Source organism: Morone saxatilis, unplaced genomic scaffold (assembly GCF_004916995.1).
Source record: "Morone saxatilis isolate NCDOM2014 unplaced genomic scaffold, NCSU_SB_2.0 Contig20, whole genome shotgun sequence".
NCBI lineage: Eukaryota > Metazoa > Chordata > Actinopteri > Moronidae > Morone > Morone saxatilis.
In genome coordinates this window covers 5,698,897-5,720,513 of record NW_023339763.1, presented here as the reverse complement: position 1 = coordinate 5,720,513, position 21,617 = coordinate 5,698,897, and the positions used below count along the sequence as shown (strand labels likewise).

Genomic DNA, 21,617 nt, shown 5'->3' with positions numbered 1-21,617 from the left:
TTCTGTGATGAATATCATTTTTAAAATCAGATTTTAACATTTAACATTTCATTGTAAACTTGCAGTTGGAGCAGGTCTGCAAAATTCCACAAAAACTAAGCAGAAGCAATTTATTTCTCAAGGAAGCAAAACATGAGCTGAGATTGCTGATTAAGACAGGTTAACTGAGAGAGCAGGAAGTGATTCCATACCTGTTGGGTTATTTGGTCACACCTCATTATGTCGTGAGCGGGTGTGAAGGACCTTGCTCAAGGGTAAGTCAGGAGTAGTAATTATGGAAAGGGTTTGCTGATGTTTCAGTCTGTCAGTCACAAACTTATGACTTTCAGGTCACAATCATTTCATCTCTAACATCAGCCACCTGATGCCTCATTAGCAGAGCACTTGTGTTAGTATGTGTGTGTTTTGTAAGTGATCAAATACCAACGTCATCTCATAAAGACCAGAGAGACAGTATTTATCTGCTGTTAATTGGGGAAGCAGAATTGTCTTGTTACTTTTTCGTAGTACAGTGATGATATGAGTTTGTTTCTTTCATCACGACACTGTCAATATCACACCCGGTATTGATCAGACCACAGCAGATGGTGTAATGGATGGATCATAACTGTAGTTAAGTTTAAAAAGTAGAGAAAGTTTTTGGCATTCATGTGATCAAACTTCTGGAAAAGAACTGACATTTTGAGGTCCATCAGAATGGATCTGAGATGGCAGCTGTTATAGTTGCCAGTGACTTCAGAATCAATACTGAATTCAGTACATTTGCTGGTCGGGTTCTGCTACACTTGATGAGGAATCTAATCAGTATTGATTCTGAACGCAAATAATGATTATCTTTATCAAATAATCTACTAAGTGTTCAATTTATGAACTGTTTAATCTATCAAATGTCAAAAAATGTAAAAGGAATGCCCATCACAGGTTTTATAATGAACGTAAGAGTTGGGAAAGATAGGCCTATTTTCTTCTCAAACAAGCTGCAAGAAGAGACAATAGTGAAGGGGATGTGTGAGGTATGATATGTGGTGTAGCTCAGTCGTAAAACTTGCTAGATTTGTGCTTGCATCTCCAAAATCCCCTGGGCTGATTAATTGGAATCATCCAATAATCAGATAATCATTTCAGTAGACTGCTGATTATAACATGCTGTTGTTGGACAGACTACTATTCAGGTCTTGTATGACTGGGCAAACTGTAGGATTTCACTTCAACCAATCACATCAGCAGGTTATTTTCCTGATGAGTTCATCCCGTCTGTTTGAAGGTGTGTTAATCAGTGATGGAGCAATTTATTGGAGTGAAATCCTGCTAACTCTAAATCTTGCACAGCACATGATTGTCTATACAGGTCCTCCTATCAGTGCACAAGACCAGATTGATTTCTATTGATGACACCCAACAGTAAGAGTTGGATCCAAAGACCTTGATGAGCTGCACTTAAGAAATCTAACTGTGGCAGGCATAGAACAAATGGCACTAGTAGTATGTGGATTGGAGTGGTAATTCACCACTATGAGCAGAAAACCTGTTGTCTTGTAACAGCTAAAACATGTAGCCATCCAGTTGACAACTCAGATGGTATAGATGGATCATTACTGTAGTTGAGTTTAAAATGCTTAACAAAGTTTGATGTGTTTTCAGAGCTTGAATTTCTCTGGAACTCATTAGCCTACAACTTTGTTTTCAAAATGTCTGCAGTCAGCCACTCAAAGTATACCAGACCCACTTAGATATACTCTTACTCAAACAAAGTAATGTGGACTCATCTGTCACAAACAATCACAGCACAAGTTTCACTTTTGGAAAACAAAAAAATGCAAAATGGAGAACATTTCTGGCACTGATGTGAACAAAAATTTGAGGATCATCAGATTGGTTCTCTGAGATGGCAGCTGTTACAGTTGCCAGTGACTTTAGAATCAATACTGAAGCCTGTACACTTGCTGGTCTGGTTCTGCTAGACTTAAGCATGACATTTTACACTAATAAGCACTGGGCTTGTAAACAGTGGGCTTATTAATCCAGCACACATGCTGTCAAGCTAGACAACTATCTGAGTCTCCCTGACTTTCTCCCCGACTTTCTCCCCAATGGTTCAGGGCCTATCTGACTGGACATGGTTTATGGTGGCCCGAGGCAATTACACTTCCAAGAATATTGCGTACATTTACATACAGTGTGCCAGGAGACCTGATTTCTTCTCTGTCCTTTTTAACAGTCTGATGATTTCCACTCCAACCAATCACATCAGCAGGTTATTTAATTGACAAATCCCTTCCGTCTGTTTGAAGGTGTGCCAATCAGGGATGGAGTCATTTGTTGGAGTGAAATCCTGCTAACTCTCAGTCCTACATAGCATGTGATTGTTTATACAGGTCATCCTATGAGTGCACAAGACCAACATGATTTCTATTGATGACATCCAACAGTATTAATGGGACCTCAATGAGCTGCCCTCGAGAAATCTAACTGTGGAAGGCACAAAAGTTCTTACAACAGACAACACTATCTAAATAGACCTTTTGACATTTTGATACATAATAGTAGGGTTAACAACAAGTGCTGGCAATGATACAATCCAGGTAACACCTGATTACTACTACTGCTATTTCATGTCAAAACGACTGCTGTAAAAAGAATGGAAAGTTGCCACTGCAAGCAAAAAAAGCAGTTGTCTTTGAACAGCTAAAACTATGAGTTTTAATTCAATATGTGCTACATTAGTGCTTTATTGAGATCTGAAATGATGAACACCCTATGCCAAATCGGAATTGTGGCATGGCATAACACCCTAATATATAATGGGAAATTTGTTTTTCAAAAGCTCTCATGAACCAGAAGGGTAATTTTCACAAATGTGTGGGAATAAACTTTATTTGATTTTCTCTCAGTTTTCGAGGTATTTGACTGGTTGATTGCAATGATTGAAGAAGACCATACTTCCATACTTGGAATATTTGGAATAAATATTCCAAATATATCTTCATGTATATGGGAATATTTGGCTTACTGATCGCTGCAGCGATTATGTGCCTGGTTTCAGCACATTTCACTGGTAATGTGTACTGCATTTGAAGACTTGCCATGAGACAAATTATTGGAATGGATTTCTGTTTTTTTTTTGCTAAATATGCATGTAACAATTTAATTCTGGTAATACTAGTGCCCCTATGCTTCTCTGTTATTTTAATTGAATGTATAATGTAGGGGGTCTGTATTATGACTTGATAATTGTGATTTGGAAAGTATGTCTTGCTGTAACTCAATTTTCACATTATTTTGACTGAAACTTTTTGTAGGCAATTAGAGTACAATTACCCATCAGCCTAATTGACATGATGTACAAATCTAAATTTTATTTATTTCAATCTTTCTTTCATTAAAACCCCCTAATTGTTCGTTCTTGGGCATTAAACAGCAGGACAAAAATTAAATACTTTTACAGTGACATTCAAATATCTTTCAGCTAGCAAGTTGCCAGACCATTCTTTGTCACTTCCATATGTTTATGTGTTTTTATCTCTTCATGTTTTGTAATTATGCATTTTGTTGGACGCTTTGCAGCAAGCTAATTTTCCCATTAGGGACTATAAAATCTTGAAGTTGAGCTTTATTAGTCATCCCCTGAGCACTAAATTCCTGAAGTTAGCAGACTCTGCCTCAAATGTAATTAGTGTCTTCGACTGTAACTCCATTTCACACTTCCGAAAATGCACTGCATGCCTATTGTCCCGCTCTCATTATTCCTTTCATTTTGGTAAAATGAATTGCACGTGAACTGTGAAACCAGCCTGCTGACGGTCTCAGGTCGACTTTTTTTTCTCTCTCTGTCTCCCTCACGGCTTTCTTCCATCTCTCTCTCTGTTGACCTTTCAGTAAAGGCTGCTGGAGGTATTGAGGTTTAATTGTCCCCAATGTGAGCCAGTAACTCCGATCTCATCAACAGCATGAGATTTAATGCTGCCAGCAGCCAATTCTGCATTCTATCAGCTAGTGGCAAGCATGGGCTGTTTGGATGCAACTTGGGACTTATTCATGGGAGAGGAAGCTGGACCTGAATGAGGAAAACTGTTGGAGGCTTGACCCTGGCTGGTTGTCTATTTTTTAATCTGGTTCACTTAAAAGTGTTCTCACAGCCAAAAGTCCACTTTCATACCACTCAGATCTGTTGTTGTTTTTTTGGCAATCATTGCCATGAGTTATGAGAATCATTTTCTCACCAAGGTTATTGTGGAGACCCACAGTTCAGCTTATTAAAACAATGTTGTTGGCTACTTTTCTGATTTAATTGTTTAGATATTAATATCTAAAATCCAAAGACAATTTACAATGCAATAAAAATAAGATAAACAGCAAATTCTCTTTACATAAACGCTGGCACAGTGGGGGTCAAAGACAAGTGAAGACATACAACTCCCAAGTCAAGCCCAATTTAGATTGATTCAAATTATAGGCTATCTCCGGTCAGGAATGCTGAGCTGTTATTTTGTGGGATTGAAAAACACCCATACAAAAAGTCCAGGAAATGATTAGGTTAAATGAAATAAAACAATGCAACACTCATAATATTAATAAAATATAAGCAATACTCAGAGGTTCTGTTATAAAGGTAGGTTAAAGAAATTATTTAACAGAAAATGCTATGTTTGACAGCCTGAGCGTCTTTACCCCAGACTCAGGATCAGTCAGATCAGCTCACAGCTGAGGACAACACAGATAACTGGGGACACATAACACCAATAAAGTCAGTAGTATCACAAATACCATAAGTCTATAATATCATAGTGATATTATAGTCTGACAAACAAAAAGAAGAAATGAAGAAATGCAATAACGGGATAAAGTTCTTTTTCTTTTGCTGGAGTCAAAAGCAGTCATCATCATCAGCTGCCTCTTCTTCTCCTCCCACTTCTCCATCATCTCTTTGTTTGACTTCTCCTTACCCACCCCTTTTTCCATGAGTGAAACTGTGAAAAACCTTATCAATGTTGCTCGGAGGAAGACTCAGGAGGAGGAAAATCAGAGGGAAAATTACTGCTTTTTTCTCATGTCACTATCACCAACAATCCACAGCAGAGGCAGGGATGTTTATCTACTGAGAGTCTTCAAATGCATTATGACTGAACTGCTATCTGCAAAGGGAAAATGGTTTCATATTGTAGCTTGTCCCTTTTTCCCTACACACAAAAATAGATATAATTGCATAGATTTTCATGAGAAAAAGGCATGCATTTAAAAAAGCTAGAGAATTCAAAGCCCTACAGTTTGGAAAGGCCGGCTCCTGAAAGTCATCAGTCAATACCTGAAAATACATCCTATCCTCAAAAAGAACTTCAGATGACTGACTACTTGCTGCCCATTAAATAAGAATAGCAGTGAAATTTCATTCGATTGAGGAATTTGTTATTGAGCTTTGATCCGTGTTTTGTCTATTGTTTTAAGATTTAAAGCAAGTTTTTAAGCCTCATATTTGAACAGGACTAGTATAGTTGTTGTGTTTCCTCTTTGCCCAAGCCTCCTCCAGAAAGATGAAATAAGCAATTTTTAAATGGTTTCAAGGTAATACTAGGCACTTGCAGGGGTAAAGTTTCTTTCCACTGCCATAGAGACACACAATTCGATTAACTAAAGTGTTATGTCCTTATTCATTTTGTGTGTCTATGAACACAATTGACTGTCAGTGCAGGGTCTCATAGTGACTCCTTTTGATAGGTCAATGCTAAATAAACCAGAAAGCACTCTGGGTTTCACAATCATTTATCATATTTTAATAATAGAAAAATGTTTAGACCTAAATCTGCATGTGGATCAGACAAAGGACAGAATATGTTAAAAACAAGTTTAAAAAAAGGAAACATCCTAATAAAAATAAAAATAAATAAATTAAAAATAATTTCCTAATGCCCTGACTATCCACCAGATTGCATTGAAATAAAAAACAAAGCGAGCCCTGAATAGTTTGAAGAGAAGGTGGGTGACATGTTGGATGAGTCCGAAATCACTCCATATTTCTACATTTACTCTCTGCTTTTTTTTGTGTCTGAAATCTGAGTGTGGAATGTAGGCTGTATTTACTGCCCACAATGGAACGAAAATAGTAGTGTCCATGGCATGTGCACTTACTTTGATAACAATCCCAGTATGTCGCATTGATACGTGTAAAAACAAGTCAGTGTCCAGACTTTTATAGTTTACTACTCACTACAGAGTGTACGTTTCGTAGAGAATACTTACTTACTAAAATACAGGAAGATTTAAGACCATAGACTACAGAGTGAAAAAATAAACACACAATGCTAATTTGCTTCCAGTGCACCATAAACACTTGCACTCAGAGGTTAATGGCTGACTGAAGACTCTTGAGCTGCCACTACACCAGCCCGAATCACTCTGTCCACAAGCACCACAGCTCCGTGTCTGTTTGTGTGTGTGTGTTAGTCTGTGAGAGAAACAGAGACTGACAGAGTTGACTGTGTGTTTTTCTGTGTCTCTATATATAGGTGTCACTCAGATTACAGGATGAGGTAAACATCTCAGGAGGTCTGAGGTCATCTCCTGTGCTGGCTGCATACATTAGGAACCATTTCAAAGCCTCTGCTGTTATAGTAGAGTATAGATCATCAAATAAAGGAAAGGTAATGATCTTATTTCATACAGGCTTTTCCCTCCAAGAGCTCTCGCTATTGAGTTCATCACTACTGACTTAAGTCTGATCATTTTTACCATGTGGGCTGTTACATCATCATTATTCACAGTCCTGTTTAGAAGTTTGCTGCCATGTTTTAATGGATGAGTTCAAAGACACTGAGGGTCTGTAAAAGTCAACCAAGAACAATGGGCGGACAGTATGCAGAATATAGTGGCATTAATGACCAGTTTGTCAGATGGGATACATTGGATGTACTGATTTTCTACATTTTGATGGAGGCACAAATCTCAGAGGCAGATCCAAACCTGGAAAAATAAAACTGTCCGATACCACTAGAAGTTAGTAAAAATATTTCCTTATGGATAAGCTGACCCTTGAACCATGTAAATGCCAAGAATAGTGAGAAATCCCAGATCGAAAATATAATCTCACATATTCCATTTCTAAAAAAAATGAGAGCATCACTATGACCTTGCCAAATTTCCTGCTAAAATCTGTATTCATTAAACCAGCAAACATGAATAAACAACATCCGACAGTGAGCATTTTGGGAGTTTGGAAGATAGTTTGGCTGAAGACAGGAAGGTCAAGCTCTCCCGCTGGGCTCTGAGCGGCAGAGCTGTTGGCACTGCTGGACTCGCTTTTGCTCCTCCTGGGGCTCGGGGAACTCTTGGTTCAACGGCCCAGTGTGAAGCTGCTGCAAACTTCCTCCTGTAGGTTTCAGCTCTGTCTCCCAGGAGCAGTGAGCCGTATCACACAGTCACAACAGGTCACCTCACTTCGCTTCAAGTACAGGCTCCAGTGGGGATACCAGGTACGGAAGATGGAAAGTGTTTTGTATTTTTTTATCCCATCCCATCTTGCATTAATCTCTCCCTGGCTGCAGTGACCAGGCAGACCATCCCTGGTTGTAACCTGATTGTGTGTCCTGTTAAAGTGCTCTGCTCAACTCCTATCTGTCACTGTAATGGTGTTGTAAGTCAACCAAGTGCTAGAAAGAGTTTTTCATATGTACAGTGTACACAGTATGATGGGTGAAAGTCTCTAAAATTATATTAATTTATTTACTACAACTACCCTAGTAGGTCAACATTTGCTTAATTTTGTTCTTTTACTTTTTGTGATGAAAATGATCTGATTTCCACATCTAATTTATACAAAGGTTTTGAGTCAAAGTTTCAGACATTTGTTGACACTCAGGCAGTATTTCTGATTAACAGGACTGAAAGCATATGAATAAATTTACAAGTTCTGCTTCAGGCAAAGAGTTGTGGTGAGCTCAGCAGAATAATTTGATTACATAAGAGTCTGTACTGCCTTGTCTTCTGCTGAACTGAAGACATACCTCTTTCTGTTCCCCAAGTATCATTGATCTGTTGTTTGTACTGTACATCCATACTCATATACTAATGTTTTAATTGTCACGTTTGTCCCTTAAAACTTATTAAGCCACCTGTGACAAAACATACTGACATCTGTTGCACATCTCATCTATTGTTTGTTACATTGTTCTTCCATCATATGGACATCTCTGTCAATTCTGTCAGTTTTGATGCCTCTAATTTCTGTTCACCAGACATCATCATGGTGATTTTTGCTTTGATATATAAATACAAAAGTGCTATTGATTAGGCTGGCGTTCCATACAAAAGTGAATATAGTTTGCATTTTAAGTTGTATTTGTATGGCCTGATTTTGAAGTTGTTACTTTTTTTCTCTATGATTTTCACTAGTTTTTAATGCTCAAAGTGCAACCCTGTCTCCTAGAGGTTATGGTTGTATATTACAAAATTGATTCATTGATTCATTCATAATTACGCTGTAGTGAAAAATACCTGCCTGGATTATGTTCAGAGACAAAATTTTTTGAAACACTACATTTATTAAAATGACTATAACACCACAGTCTTGGGTTTGTGTCCAGACTTTGGCAACAAAAGCACTTTAACACTGGTTAAGGTTATGTTCTGAGACAACACAGTCTCAAAGATGGTAATTTTAGTTAAATGTTTATAAAAAAATCTTGTGTTTCAAGTCACTGCTGACTTTTCAAGGATACGAGCCAGTCCCTATAAATAAAATGAAATATGGAAAACAAATGAAATATGTCCTTCGTGAACATTTTACTGATACTGATTTGTTAATTAACATAATTCCCTTAATATGTTAAAAGAAAATTTAATTAGGTCAGCATTTGCTGTTGCAAATTAGTAGTGTTGGCCAAAGGGGTGTACTCTGTAAATATTTTGTTAAATTTATCATAGTAGTATTCATGTCATGCTAATAGCAGTGATTTATTTTACCAGAACTTTGGGTTGTGATTTATCAACCATGTTTTGTTTTAAAAAGGAAGCAGATTGTGACTCCACCTCCAAAAATAAAAAAAACAAGTGGAACCAGCCCTTTGTGTTTTCTAATCAAGGTTTGGATAGAGAGCAGATAAGTTCAGCTAATTAAATGGAACGCTGACACTCAAATGTTAACAGCACTGAAGTCTCGCCATTAGATCGGCTCCCTCTTCCCCACAGGCCGCTTTTCTGGCTGGTGAGCAGGCCTGGTTCACTGGAGTGGAAGGACCCGGAAGAGAGGGCAGCCGATACATCACCCTCTCCCCCTCCCTGTTACTCATTACCACACAGACTCTGGACCGCCATGTACATGTGCTGCAGCCACTTTAATCTGTCTCAATTTGAGAGCCCTCGGCTGTCTCTGCTTCCACAACGAGCCTATTTAACATGATGGCAAGCTGGAAAAGCAGCCGAATGAACTGTAGATCTCTGGAGAGGCAAGGAGTAATATGCTCCCACACACAGTCTCAAAAGCAGAATACACAGCTGCACGACAAACAGCAGATATGCAAGTACACACACAGACACACATGCACCTACACACTAACATAACAGTCCCAAACACACAGATCAAAGTCAGATAGACTTTGTGACTGAAGTTGCAGAATTTGTAGACAAACCTATCATTATATCCCCCAGAACCTTCACTTCTTTCCCGCGGCTGGAAACCTTCTGCAGACCTTGCAGAAGACGATAACAAATTTCCGAGTTTTATATTATACATTGTAGTCATATGGCTACTGCATTGGTTTGCTTTTGCATTTTCTTAAACAAAAGTAATTCAGACCACTCTGGAAACAACGGCAATCAGAGACCAGTGGCCCAGAGGGGACAGCAGCTAAATTGACACTGTTTTGTTTGGCAGCCTAATGAAAAAAACATGGACAGGGTGGCTGCTCCTAATTAAGCACAATCCTAATTGGGAGCATTTTAACCCTTCATTTTAAATTAATGGGAATTCTATTAGCTTTTAATGACTTTTTTGCCCTGAACTCTCTTAGTTTCTGACTCGATAATGCCCAACTGAAGACTCTTACTGTTATTGCTTCAGTCTTAAGATCTTCACTTAACTTACAATATAAATGTTCAGCGTTACACTCAGTCTGCCATATGTTGGAGCTGTTATATGAAGAAAGGGATGTGTGGGCTACTGGTGTCATGGAAAGTATGTAATTGTTTCTTACAGCATACATGTACTATAATTGGTTATTTAACTGAAGTGAAAGTGTTTTTATTAAAACAAGGAAATTCCAAAGTGTACTGTTCTTTACCTGCATCATTATCACTGCTCTGAGTCTTAATGAAAAACATGTTTAGCGTTAACAAAACAGCATAAAAAAAAGAATTATACACTGACATATATACAGTATGTATCTGCCTCCAATTCATAAGGCCACAACAACCTAAACTTAAATAAAAACATAGATAAACACCTTTAAACATTGTTTGAGGTGTTAAATGATCCACATGACTTAAAAAGCAAACATATAAACAAACAAACCCAAAGAGGACCATATTGCTCTTCCGTATCCATTCAGTGGTTATAAAGTGCCACTGTGCCAGCTGTCAGAGGAATAGGATGACCCTCACTTCCAGGTCTAACTAAACATATTTTTCAACTCTCAGTTTGAGTTTGAGCTCAAATGATTCAGACACCCAAAAGTGAGCCTTTAGAGTTAGCAGCTTTGAAAATTATGAGCAAGATAATCTCTATTTCTCACTCAGATGTAATCATACAATTCCTCTAGCATGTTCAACCATTTTGTACATTCAGGATTCTGTCCTCACTCATGTACATATGTACTTTTGCCCATGGCAACCGTTGCCTGTGCACTGTCAAATCTTTTGTCATCTATAGATAGATAAATAGATAGATATATAAATAAAATGTAAGTCAGGTGCATATGAATATGTCTGTGTGTTTGTGTGTGTGTCACAGCACTAATCACACTTCATATCTAAACTTTCACATGTACATGAGTGCATTAGTACACGTATCTCCCTTACAGTTTGTGTGCACATGATTTAATCACACAGAAACATTTTGCATTTACAAACACATCCATATCAGTGTTTTTGTACAGGTGCTTGTTTATGTGCTTCCATGTGTGTGCTACATACTCAGTGAGTCACACACTATATCACCTGATAAGCTGTTGACCCGTGCTAATGCAGGTTTTTGAAGAGCTATTTGTAGAGCAGGGAACTCTCAAGTTGGACTTGACACACATTTTCATAATAGTTCAGAATACAAGTGGAGAGCACGGCCCAGATGTAGAAAATGCCACGCTGTAAAATGTGTGAACACGTCTGTTTGTGGTTTAATAACCTGCAGCGGCATAGAGAGGATTTGATCATTTGACACACTGCTGCTCTTATTTCCACAAAAGGGATTAAGTTTGTATTTGTGGTTATTTGGGACCTGGGAGAAATATGGAATCCTCTAGAGGAGACTCAGTTATGCAAACATAGAACTTTGGTCTACAATGGTAACAGTAAATTAATGCTAAATATGCAACAAGTAATTAATTTTTTGAAAACCCAACAGGTAAATTTAGCCTGGGTTCCGGCACACTTCCATGTCCATACTGTGGGTCTAAGAAACAGGCATGTGATGTTGGTTTTATGCCTTGGGATGGGTTTGGGCTGCAACATGTTGTTATAGTTGTTTTGTTATTAGGGAATACATTTCCAAACTAGGTCTTGGTATACTGTATTAAGGCATGTTCCAGAAACCACTGGACAATTGGGCTCCCTTTGACCAATTAGTGGTTCAACAGGTTACTAAATTTTATGGTTGTCCTACAACAAAAAACGTTATTCAGACATTTAGAGAGGACTGAAAAGGAGGCTGCAGCAGTCTGAATGAGATGTGAAAAATCTGGAAGACCGTCTTTTAAAAAAAGCTAAAAAACATGGATCTGTACATCCAAAATCTTCATCCCGCTTGGCAGCAGAGGTCAGAGGGATTTAATGTTTTGTTGATATAGATTGTTGGATGGATGTGTTGTTATGTGAAATTCACATTAATATTTTAAAAACTCATACTGCAGATTTGTAAAAGTTTCACACATAGACACTGAGATTGCTGTGAGATTTACAAACTACAGGTTGATGCTAGTTCAAGTGCTTTTTATGGCACATGTACAATGTCAAACACACCGTATAATTCGTAGATTCATACCCTCCCACACACACAGACACCCCTCTCCCTTATATCCACTGCTTGTCCATACTCATTATTTACACTTGTGTCTGTAATTGCAGTTGATGTAAATATTTCATCTCTTCATACTCCAAACTCCCACTTCCAGCCTTCCTCCTCCACATCCTAGCTGCTCAAACCCCTGCAGTTTAGCTGCTTGGATTTCTTCCCCTCATTAAGAATATTGTTTCAGCGGGCAGGTGTCTGGATTTACCACAGTCGTAGAATTAATTCAGGACATAACAAAACATCCTATACAGACTTTACTGCTGTGCTGGGTGTGGCATTCTGAAAATAAAAATACCACCTTCTAACACAGGTGCTCAGGTTTGGAACCACATAACTAGTACATGTGTCATTTCTTGCTTTGCTTTGACTTTGATTTCTTCCCTTTCAAACTTATCCTCCACATTTCAAATGTTTTTCTCATTCTATAATCTGCAAGCAGACACATTAAAAACATTATAACACTCCAAGTGCAGCATTCTGTCAAAACATAGAGCTCAGCACCCAAGAAACTGCTCTCTGATTTATGTAGATCTCATATTAAAGCCCCACTGTGAAGCAGGCCTCATGTATTATTCACAGCAATAGCCATGTGTGTGTTTTTGTATGTATGTGCTCGGCCCTGTCTTCTAGAAATTACATCTATATACAAGTAATTTGCAAAGGCAAATGCCGACCGTATTAGCTTATCTATTAATATAACAAGAAAATCTTACATACCTGGCATGTTGCAAAAATACACTGAATGTATCATTAAAAGGTTCTGAGAACATAAAATAAATAATAATAGAAAATCAGCAGTGATTGTTCATTAACATTTAACCAAAATCACAATCTTTCTCAAAACCTTAACCAAAATGCTTTTGTTGCATAAACCTAGTGCTAGGGTTATGTTTTCAGATTACAGCCACAGCCCCTCAAAATGTATTTGCGAGTCCCTGTTAAGACTGACTGGGACAGTAAGAAATAATAACACTGAAACTAGGCAGTTCCTCTCACAGGGTTTTGGAAAAACAGCAGTACTGCAGACATTGGTGCAGGGTGGAATCACTCAATCATGAATACAACATCTTTATTATTGTTCACATACTTTAACCTAATAATCCATAATACTTTTATAGATATAAATGCTTATTTTGCTTTTTTATTGCTCATTAATTGACTGATTAAACTGACTGTATCCCCAGTTCATAAAATTTCGAAACATCCTGGGGCCAGATGGATAAAAAGAATCAAATTTCACTGATTGCTTTTCTGATGATTGGGAGAGGGAGCGGGAGGTAGCTCAGTCAGTAGAAACTTGCTTTGGGAGCCTGAGGGTGGCCAGTTAAAGTCCAGCTTGGACCAGCTTGGAGTGTGTATTGGTAGCTGCCAGTTCTCCTCCTGGGCAATGCCGAGGTGCAAGGCATCGAACCCCTAACTGCTAAAGCGAAAACTATGTGGAAGCCCCGTCACTCTGACATATCTCCTCTCCAAAAAATGCATGTGTAGGTATGTGTGAACATGTGTGTGTATTTTGGGGTTATACGTGTGATGAAAAATACCAACAGTCTAAATTTAATTTTGATGAATAATCTTTGTTTTTTCTCCAGTTCATCAACACAAACACACACATTAAGATCATTCTGCAAATAAAAGGGAAAAGGGTGACTTACTATGGTGAAGTTCATGACCTTAAGGATCCAGATAGTTAGTGCCAAGTTGATCAGGATCAGGATCATCAGCAGCAGGACGAAGAAGTAAAGGCAGCGTTTCCTCCAGCCGTATATTCCCACTTTGTACACTTGGGGTTTCTCTGAACTCTGGACATTGTTCCTATGAGTGCACTGTTCTTGGGTCATCTAAGGGAGACAGAAAGAAAGAAAAAATTATTATAGATCCTATCTTGATCTCTGGCACATTTACTTATACAGCTCTTTTTGGGCTATTGGGCAATTATGAACTGCTGTGCTTTGTGGGTGAATCACCACACAGGCTATTGTTTCATCTGTGATTTCACTGAGAGTGCTACAGGACATTTGCATTTAGTTAAAAGTGCATTTTTAGCTTTTTTGCCACTTGTTGGCAGCAGAGCAAGCTGTAAACACAACACTGACATACTGCCATATATAAAGCAGTAAGGCCGAATATGTGTAAAGTTTCCTACTTAAACATGCCGCAGAGACAAAGCAAAATTCTATATTTTTTTAGAGCCGCAACAAATGAAAGTGCAATATTAATTCCTTTTTTAGCTCCTATTTGGTCTCCATCATCTCCTGAGAGGAATATCTGGCTTTTTGGCTGCTAAATGTTTCCTCTGTGTTAACCAGCTAGTTGCTAACTCTGCCTGTTTAATGTTTGGTGCTGGACTGTTTGCTTGTGACTACCATTAACAGCAACAATTTACAGCCTGTCTTTTTCTAGTCTGGCTTTTATGTATTCAGCGATTATAGATGCCCATTGGGCTTCCATGGTAGAGCCACCCATGATTGCTTTGAGATTTGTGATGCAGCTGTAGAGACTCTGTAGAAATTGACCTAAGGGTAAAAGATGGGGCACATTCGAACATTAGTACAAATAACATGCCATAAACATTTCTTTCACATACTCAAATACTGACCAGCCACTCAGTTTGGGCACGATGAAAGACAGTTTAGTTAGCAATTGCATTGATTGATTGCCCGATAAGTGGTCTATAACTCCATTATTCCCCCTCTGCCCCATTGATGTGCTGATAGTGCCGATTAATGATGATTCTAATTGTCTGCCTGTGAAGACGAGGAGGCATTGTTCACTTCAAGCGGCATAATAATGGCCTAATAACTCTGTGGAAAAATACAATTTACTGTCGGCCGTGCTTTGGAGTGCGCGCCTCAGACCACCAAAGCCAATCGTTTTTGACAACCACACACATTTCCTGCTAACTGAAACAAATGGCACAAGACAGGGCCCTGGTGAGAAAGTGCTGAAAGCTACAGAGGAGACTCCAAAGCACCAGTCAGCAAAAACAGGGAAATCTCATTGTGTACGGTTTGATTTTCATTTTTGTTTGATGGGAGATGCAGAGAGATGAAGAGGCATATATGTGTGATGTCTAGGCTGATAGAAAAGAGGTTTGTGAGAGTGAACAAAGCTAAAAAAGGCACAAAACGTTAATCTAAATTAAGACGGTTCTCAGCAACTTCAACTGTATCAGTGCGTTTTCTGAAGATAACTTTAAAGTAGACAAAAAAAGCCCCTAAATTTTATTAGGGTCGCCTAGAGGCTGCAATGTTTATTACGCTGTGAAGTACGTAAATATTAAACCAAGCCAACAGTGAGTTTGCCAGAGCTTTGTCAGTTTTAGTACAAAAAATGTGAAGTTTTTGTGGCAATGTTTCTGTTTCTTTTGTTCAGGCTCTGGTGAGGCTCTCTTTTTTGATCTTGCCTTTAAAGCTCTGATTGGCTCACATGTTTTTTTTTTCAACCAGGGAAGTAGCCCTGAATGTACACAACACCAGACCTGTTTTAATAAAACAAAAAAAATATGGTCTTTGGGTCATTAAAGTCAACAAAATCAATCAGTTGTTCCCTCTTGGAGAGAGATAATGTATTCACAATGCCAGGTAACTTATAAGCTACCTTGTGTGCAAAAGCTACATGTTGGGTTGATGGTTATGCTTATTGAAAGCTAATGAAAGTATTACTTGGCCTAATGGTGCTGTTAGAAGAAATGTCAGAGGCTAAGCAAAAACAAGTTCAACCTGATATAGGCAATAGATGAAAAATCAGGGGGCTGCTAAAATGCTTATGATGATTATCCTTTGTGGACTATAAATATGTGAACTCAGTGTCATGGCAATAGCTTGAGATGGTTACAAACTGGATCTAATTAAGTAAAAATCCTCTTCCTTATTAAACACATCCTGGATTAAGTTCAATATGTTGTTTCAGAATCACTCACTATAGAAGTATCTAGGTTTGATCTCACAGTTTAAGTGGAGTGCCTGATCACTCAGTATTTGTGTTTGATTCAGACTTATTCAAATACAAACACCAATACAATGACAAACAGCTGTATAAGCCAAAAGTAAGTCAACCTGTTTGATCAGCTCTTTGGCAAAATCCAGAGAACTGCAGCCTGTGAGTGGGGATTAATAACGCACTTGATCCTGCCTCACACTTTCTTTCATGCAAGCACCTGCCACAGCTCAGGCCTTCCAAATGTGGCTGAGTCATGGCAGATAGACTGTGCTCACTATGGAACAAACCGCTGTCCTGTCCAATCACCTGTTTGAACAGGATCCAGTTCAGCTGACAGGGCTACTGTGACATTTGTTTACACCAAGAACTTTGATTATGAAAAACCACACACAAGATACGAAGTCTGATGGGCAGGTTTTCCATTTCCTTTCTCTAAATTTGTTTTTTTTTTCCTTTTATTTCTTCTTGTCTGGTGTGACAGGCTTAGATAAACTGACCCTGAAACTGATATGAAACGAAAATTTCAAAATGAAACAGATCATGTCAGTAAAATTTGGTATGTGTAGCCCTAAAAAAATCTGAACAAAAATTACATAAAATGTCCTTGAGGTGAGGAAAAATAACAAAGCTAGAATAAATGAATAAAAATAAAAGACAGAATACTGCAGAAGCTGCCAAGCGTCTCCAGGTGTTGTGAAGACAACAGAATCAGCAGCTTGGCAGGAGAGCAGCGCTCTCAGGGCAGTGATGCTCGGTCAACAACCACAACAGCAATAGTGGAAAGATAACCTAAACTATCATGTTGCTGCACTAAAGAAAACCACTCTGATCTGACACATGGTTTGGTTTAGGAACAAATTGCAATTTTGCTAAATGTAATAACTTAACTTAATTAAGGTCTAGTGTGTAAGATTTAGTGGCATTTAGTGGTGTAGTTTCAGATTGCGACTCCTTCGCATCACCCTCCCCTTCCAACCGAGAAGGAGAAACTAAGGTGGCCACGAAACGCGCAAATACAAATACATATGATTTAAACATATGTCATAATTATACTTTTGCTAAAATGACTGATGCAGTTGTTTTTGTTGGGAGAATAGTCTCAATATAAATGAATAATAAATAAAAGCACTATGATTGTAGAGTGAATTAATTATATTGGCAATGACCATTTTTATTCTTTACTGGTTTCAATAATTAGTTATTAGTGCACATAGAAGCTGTTTGCCAATATAATCAATGAACTGTTAGCCCTTATATTTTATATTAATTAATAGTGTATATAAATATTTGAGAATTTTTTGATTGCTTTTATAATTTCTGAAGCAGTATCTGTGTCCATATTATGGAAACTATATGTATAGGCTCTAGTATACAAACATAAGCTTCTCCATTTTTCTTTGAAGTTGAAAGTAGTCACATTTCTATGGACTGTAAAACAAATATTCATCATGAGATGCACCGTCTACCATAGCTTAATAAACAGACTGTAATCAGAAATCCAAACACAAAAACAAATCAATAATAGTTTTCAAAGTTTTATGAATGTCGTCATTGTTTGATTAGTTTCTTATCACCACATGCATACTGTATTATACTGTGGATCTTCTCCCTCACAAAGTGTATCATAAATTAAAGAAATGTACTGCAGTAATGAAATATAACTCTCTCCTCTGTGATTTCTACAGACTCTGCGTCCATGCACAAAGAGTACTGATAGCTTTCCAATAAGCTCTTAGGCTACAGGCTGACTAAGAAAAGAAAATGGTGCTTGGTTACAAGCTAAATAATGGCCACTCTCATAAGAGTGGAGGTGTGTGTGTGTTAAGAAAGCAGAGTTGAAGAGCCAGGGAGGAAGAAAATAAGTGGCAAATTGGAGGCAAATCAAATCATCGGCCTTTGAGTCTTTTTCCCTCCACTGCTGCTGTCCAACGGTGCCTCTCATTCAGCCAACTATTCATTCAGAGAGTCTGAAGAAAACCCAATGGTCCAAAAACAAAGTCTGTCTCTGATTAGAGAGAGAAATGAGGTTTTACAAAATGTTATTGGTTATTCCTGCTGCCAAATAGCCAGGCAGCTCCCTATTAGGACTTATATAGACAACATGTGGATCGGTACCAGGACCCGGGGGCTGCTGCCAATGGATACGCCATTACTGGGGCTCACACGCCTCCAAATGTATGAATATACAAAATGGCCGACAGCCAGAGGCAGTTTATTGGCTGTTGCAATGTGTGTTAAATGGGCAAGTGGAAAAATGTGATTGGCTGACTCAAAAGTTACTAAAAAATTCACTGACTGTTGGTTTAAGGTGATTGAACATAATCTTAAGTGGCTAACGTTAGAGGAAGAACCTATTACATGCTTTAGTACTGCGCTAATAGGTATGTTCGTCTCCTCCATACATGACTGTTTGTGCCTCTTTTCAGCAAGAACATATGAGTATTGTTCTTACATGTGTTGGTTTTCTTTAATGTATTGTGCACCTGCCCTGGCCATTAACCAGGACTGAAGTGATCCAGTAAATACTGTCCTGAATTGCTCCCCACCACCCTCCCCATTGCTATTTACTGTCCTGTTCCTTCGTCTAGAGAGCCCCTAGAGCAATTCTTTTTTATTGTATGGTTGAAGCACCAGAACCTCACTACAAGTTTTATTTTTTTCCCTTTTATAACCCTAAACAACAACAACAACAACAGAGAGTAGCACTGAAGCAGTGCAGGCCAGTGAAGGCAAAGAGCATTAGAAATCTGATGAAACCCTGATGAAAACAGCCTCCTCACCAAACCGACCACATGTTGTTTATCCAAAGATCGACCCATTCGGAAGAACAGATAACATTTTGCATAAAATATGCATGTAAATATATTTGCGAGCATTTACAAAAGATGCAAAATTTTCAACTGATGTTTTTATGCAACTACTATGACTACTACTATCAATATTACTACTACTACTACTAATACTAATAATAATTTGTTCTTGCTTCAAAAAAATATAAACAGAAAGGACAGCAAGTTAAATACTAATAAAAGCACATAGAATATGGTTTGTTATAAAGTTATAAAGTTTATAAGAATAAAATCCAAATGTTATAAGCCCTACTACATAATACTAACTCATAGTCATAATAGAATTGGTCATATTTCTATCATTATGGTTGTTATTGTAACTATTATTGTTGCTGTGTATTTCTCTCTCTCTCTATGGAAACCAGCCCTCAGGTTAGCCAAACTTATTTCAAAGAGAAAACAAAGGCAAAAGTTAAATTATTACCTGTCTGTTGTGAATATCCATCAGTTCGTGTTGCAACTTTGACCTATACCATGCTTTCTGTAGTTGTGTGCACTCACAGTTTTCCACTGCAATGAGGGATTATTATCAGTTTTATCTTCAAATAAAAGTTGTTAAACTAATCTGGGTAAACTGTTATCTTGTGTCTGATTGTTTGACTGCTCCTATTTCTTCTGACTTCATTGTAGCCATGCTGCCTTGTTCCTAAATCTTAGCAGTTCACTTTTAAAAACAGTACCAGAAGGAATAATGGCCGAAACTATAACAATAAGACCCACGTTTTAATAAACTGGACTCGTACTTTGATGTTTGTGCACCATTTACTGAAATAAATGCTTGTGTATACCACACTTGGTAAATAAAGGGTTTGATGACCCTTATTCTGAGTGCAATGAGCAGCCCTGCCTTTTGTCCCACTTTGCTGCCCCTTATTAACACTGAGGCCACATTACCAGCACATCACTGCATTGTCACTTTCTGCAACTCCTTACTGGCCCATTACAGATGAGACAAGTGTGGCTAATACTTACAGATACTGAAAAGGTCAATTTAATGAGAGGTCCAACCTGTTCGGTATCTGACAAAAACTCTTTTCAGTGATTAAACAAAAAATGCGGCAAGAATAAGAAAACAACCAATTTCACTGGTTAATTCCACCATACAGGCGCGAAGCCAGGCCTGGGGCCAAGCTTGACTGGAGGGCATAATGAATACTTAAACAGATGAGTAACTTTGGGCTCTTCCTTTTTCTTTTTAATCGGATACAAATGTAGAAAACGTTTTTCCTTCTCTCTGTTTTGTAAGTGGTTTTAGCATGCTTGTCAAGAGCACCGTTGAGCACATGATTAGGATAATTTGGCAAAGCCTGTGCTTGTAGGCCCATTGTGACACATATGATAGCGAACTGTAGATTTACAATGACAGAAGAACCACATGTGCTGTTGAATTCATGTTTCATAGCACTCTTTTTAATATTAAAATAACAATTTTATAAATATGCTTTGTAGGTCACGTCAAGAGTCAGCAGAAAGAGCCTTGAGGTTAAAGAAGCAGCCTTGTCACTTTCAATCCCAGTTTTATCAAGGAGGGAATAGTGGGTGAATAATGCACTCTCTTGGCCTCGAAAATGACGGCCTTTTTCAACTTGAAGAGCAACTCTGGTTTGTTACAACTTATTTTCATACATTTGGCTTTAATTTGTTAGAAAAAGATTATACTACAATTCATCATGGGTCCACTTGGGTCATTCTAACTGAACTGACCAAGGAGCCACGTCAGGCCAGGTTTTCACATGCTTCCTTAACTGCTGCTTCATCTCCAGGAATTAATGTTGGTGAAAAAAAGTCCTGACTTTATGCTTCCACCAGAAGCTGATGGTTTTAGTTGTTTATGCCATTACATGTACAATTTCTCTGCCTGGGGGTAATTTAAGTTCCATCTCATGTGGTATGGGTTTGGTTGTATGGGTTTAGAGGGAAAAGTCGACTAAAATGTTCCCTGCACTTCAAGGTTCATTTATTTATCATTCTAAAACACAGGGTTGGACAACAAAATGCAAAATGTAGTTCCTTTATGCTACACATAAAACAAAAGTTATGTAAATGAATGAATAATTATATAATAGAAACAAACAATTTTTATGGTGGAGTGTGAAGGATGAATTGAGGAGTCTCTTAGCCTGAGGAGAAAAGCAGCTCTGTAGTCTGTTGGTAAGACAGCGGATACTTCTGTATTGCTTGCCAGGCGGCAGCAGGGTGAACAGACTGTGACTGGGGAATGGATTGCTGCAAGTATCCTTGTGATGACTGAAATGATTTTTGTTTCTGGTGCCTACAGCAATGAATAATGATATTTGTAAAAAAAAAAAAAAAAAAACAATGGTAATGGTCAATGGTCAAAACAACATCCCGGTCACTCTGCACATCTTGCTGTGGTCAGTTTTTATTTGTAACTTTATTCTACCAAAAGTAAAAATTACTGTACACCGTTCACAGTCAGGTCTGTGGATTATCTCAAGCAACTGAACCCCGTTTTTTCTCACATTCTCTTGTTTTTCAATGCTGATACACAAAAGAAATGCACTCCATTGTATTGCGGTGGAGTATCATATATTTTTAATTCGGGGTACATAAAACCAAACTATCCAAATCAATATTTATATTTTACCACTAGAGGT

General features: G+C 38.1%; 1 protein-coding gene across 1 annotated transcript in view; it reads right to left on the bottom strand.

The window, feature by feature from the left end:
- Window positions 1-21,617, bottom strand: part of sgcd (sarcoglycan, delta (dystrophin-associated glycoprotein)) — a 137,385-nt gene that overhangs the window by 97,406 nt on the left and 18,362 nt on the right. The window contains exon 2 of the mRNA XM_035666164.1: window positions 13,864-14,049. Within this exon, the coding sequence (XP_035522057.1) occupies window positions 13,864-14,049 (186 nt within the window). The remainder of the gene's footprint in view (window positions 1-13,863; window positions 14,050-21,617) is intronic.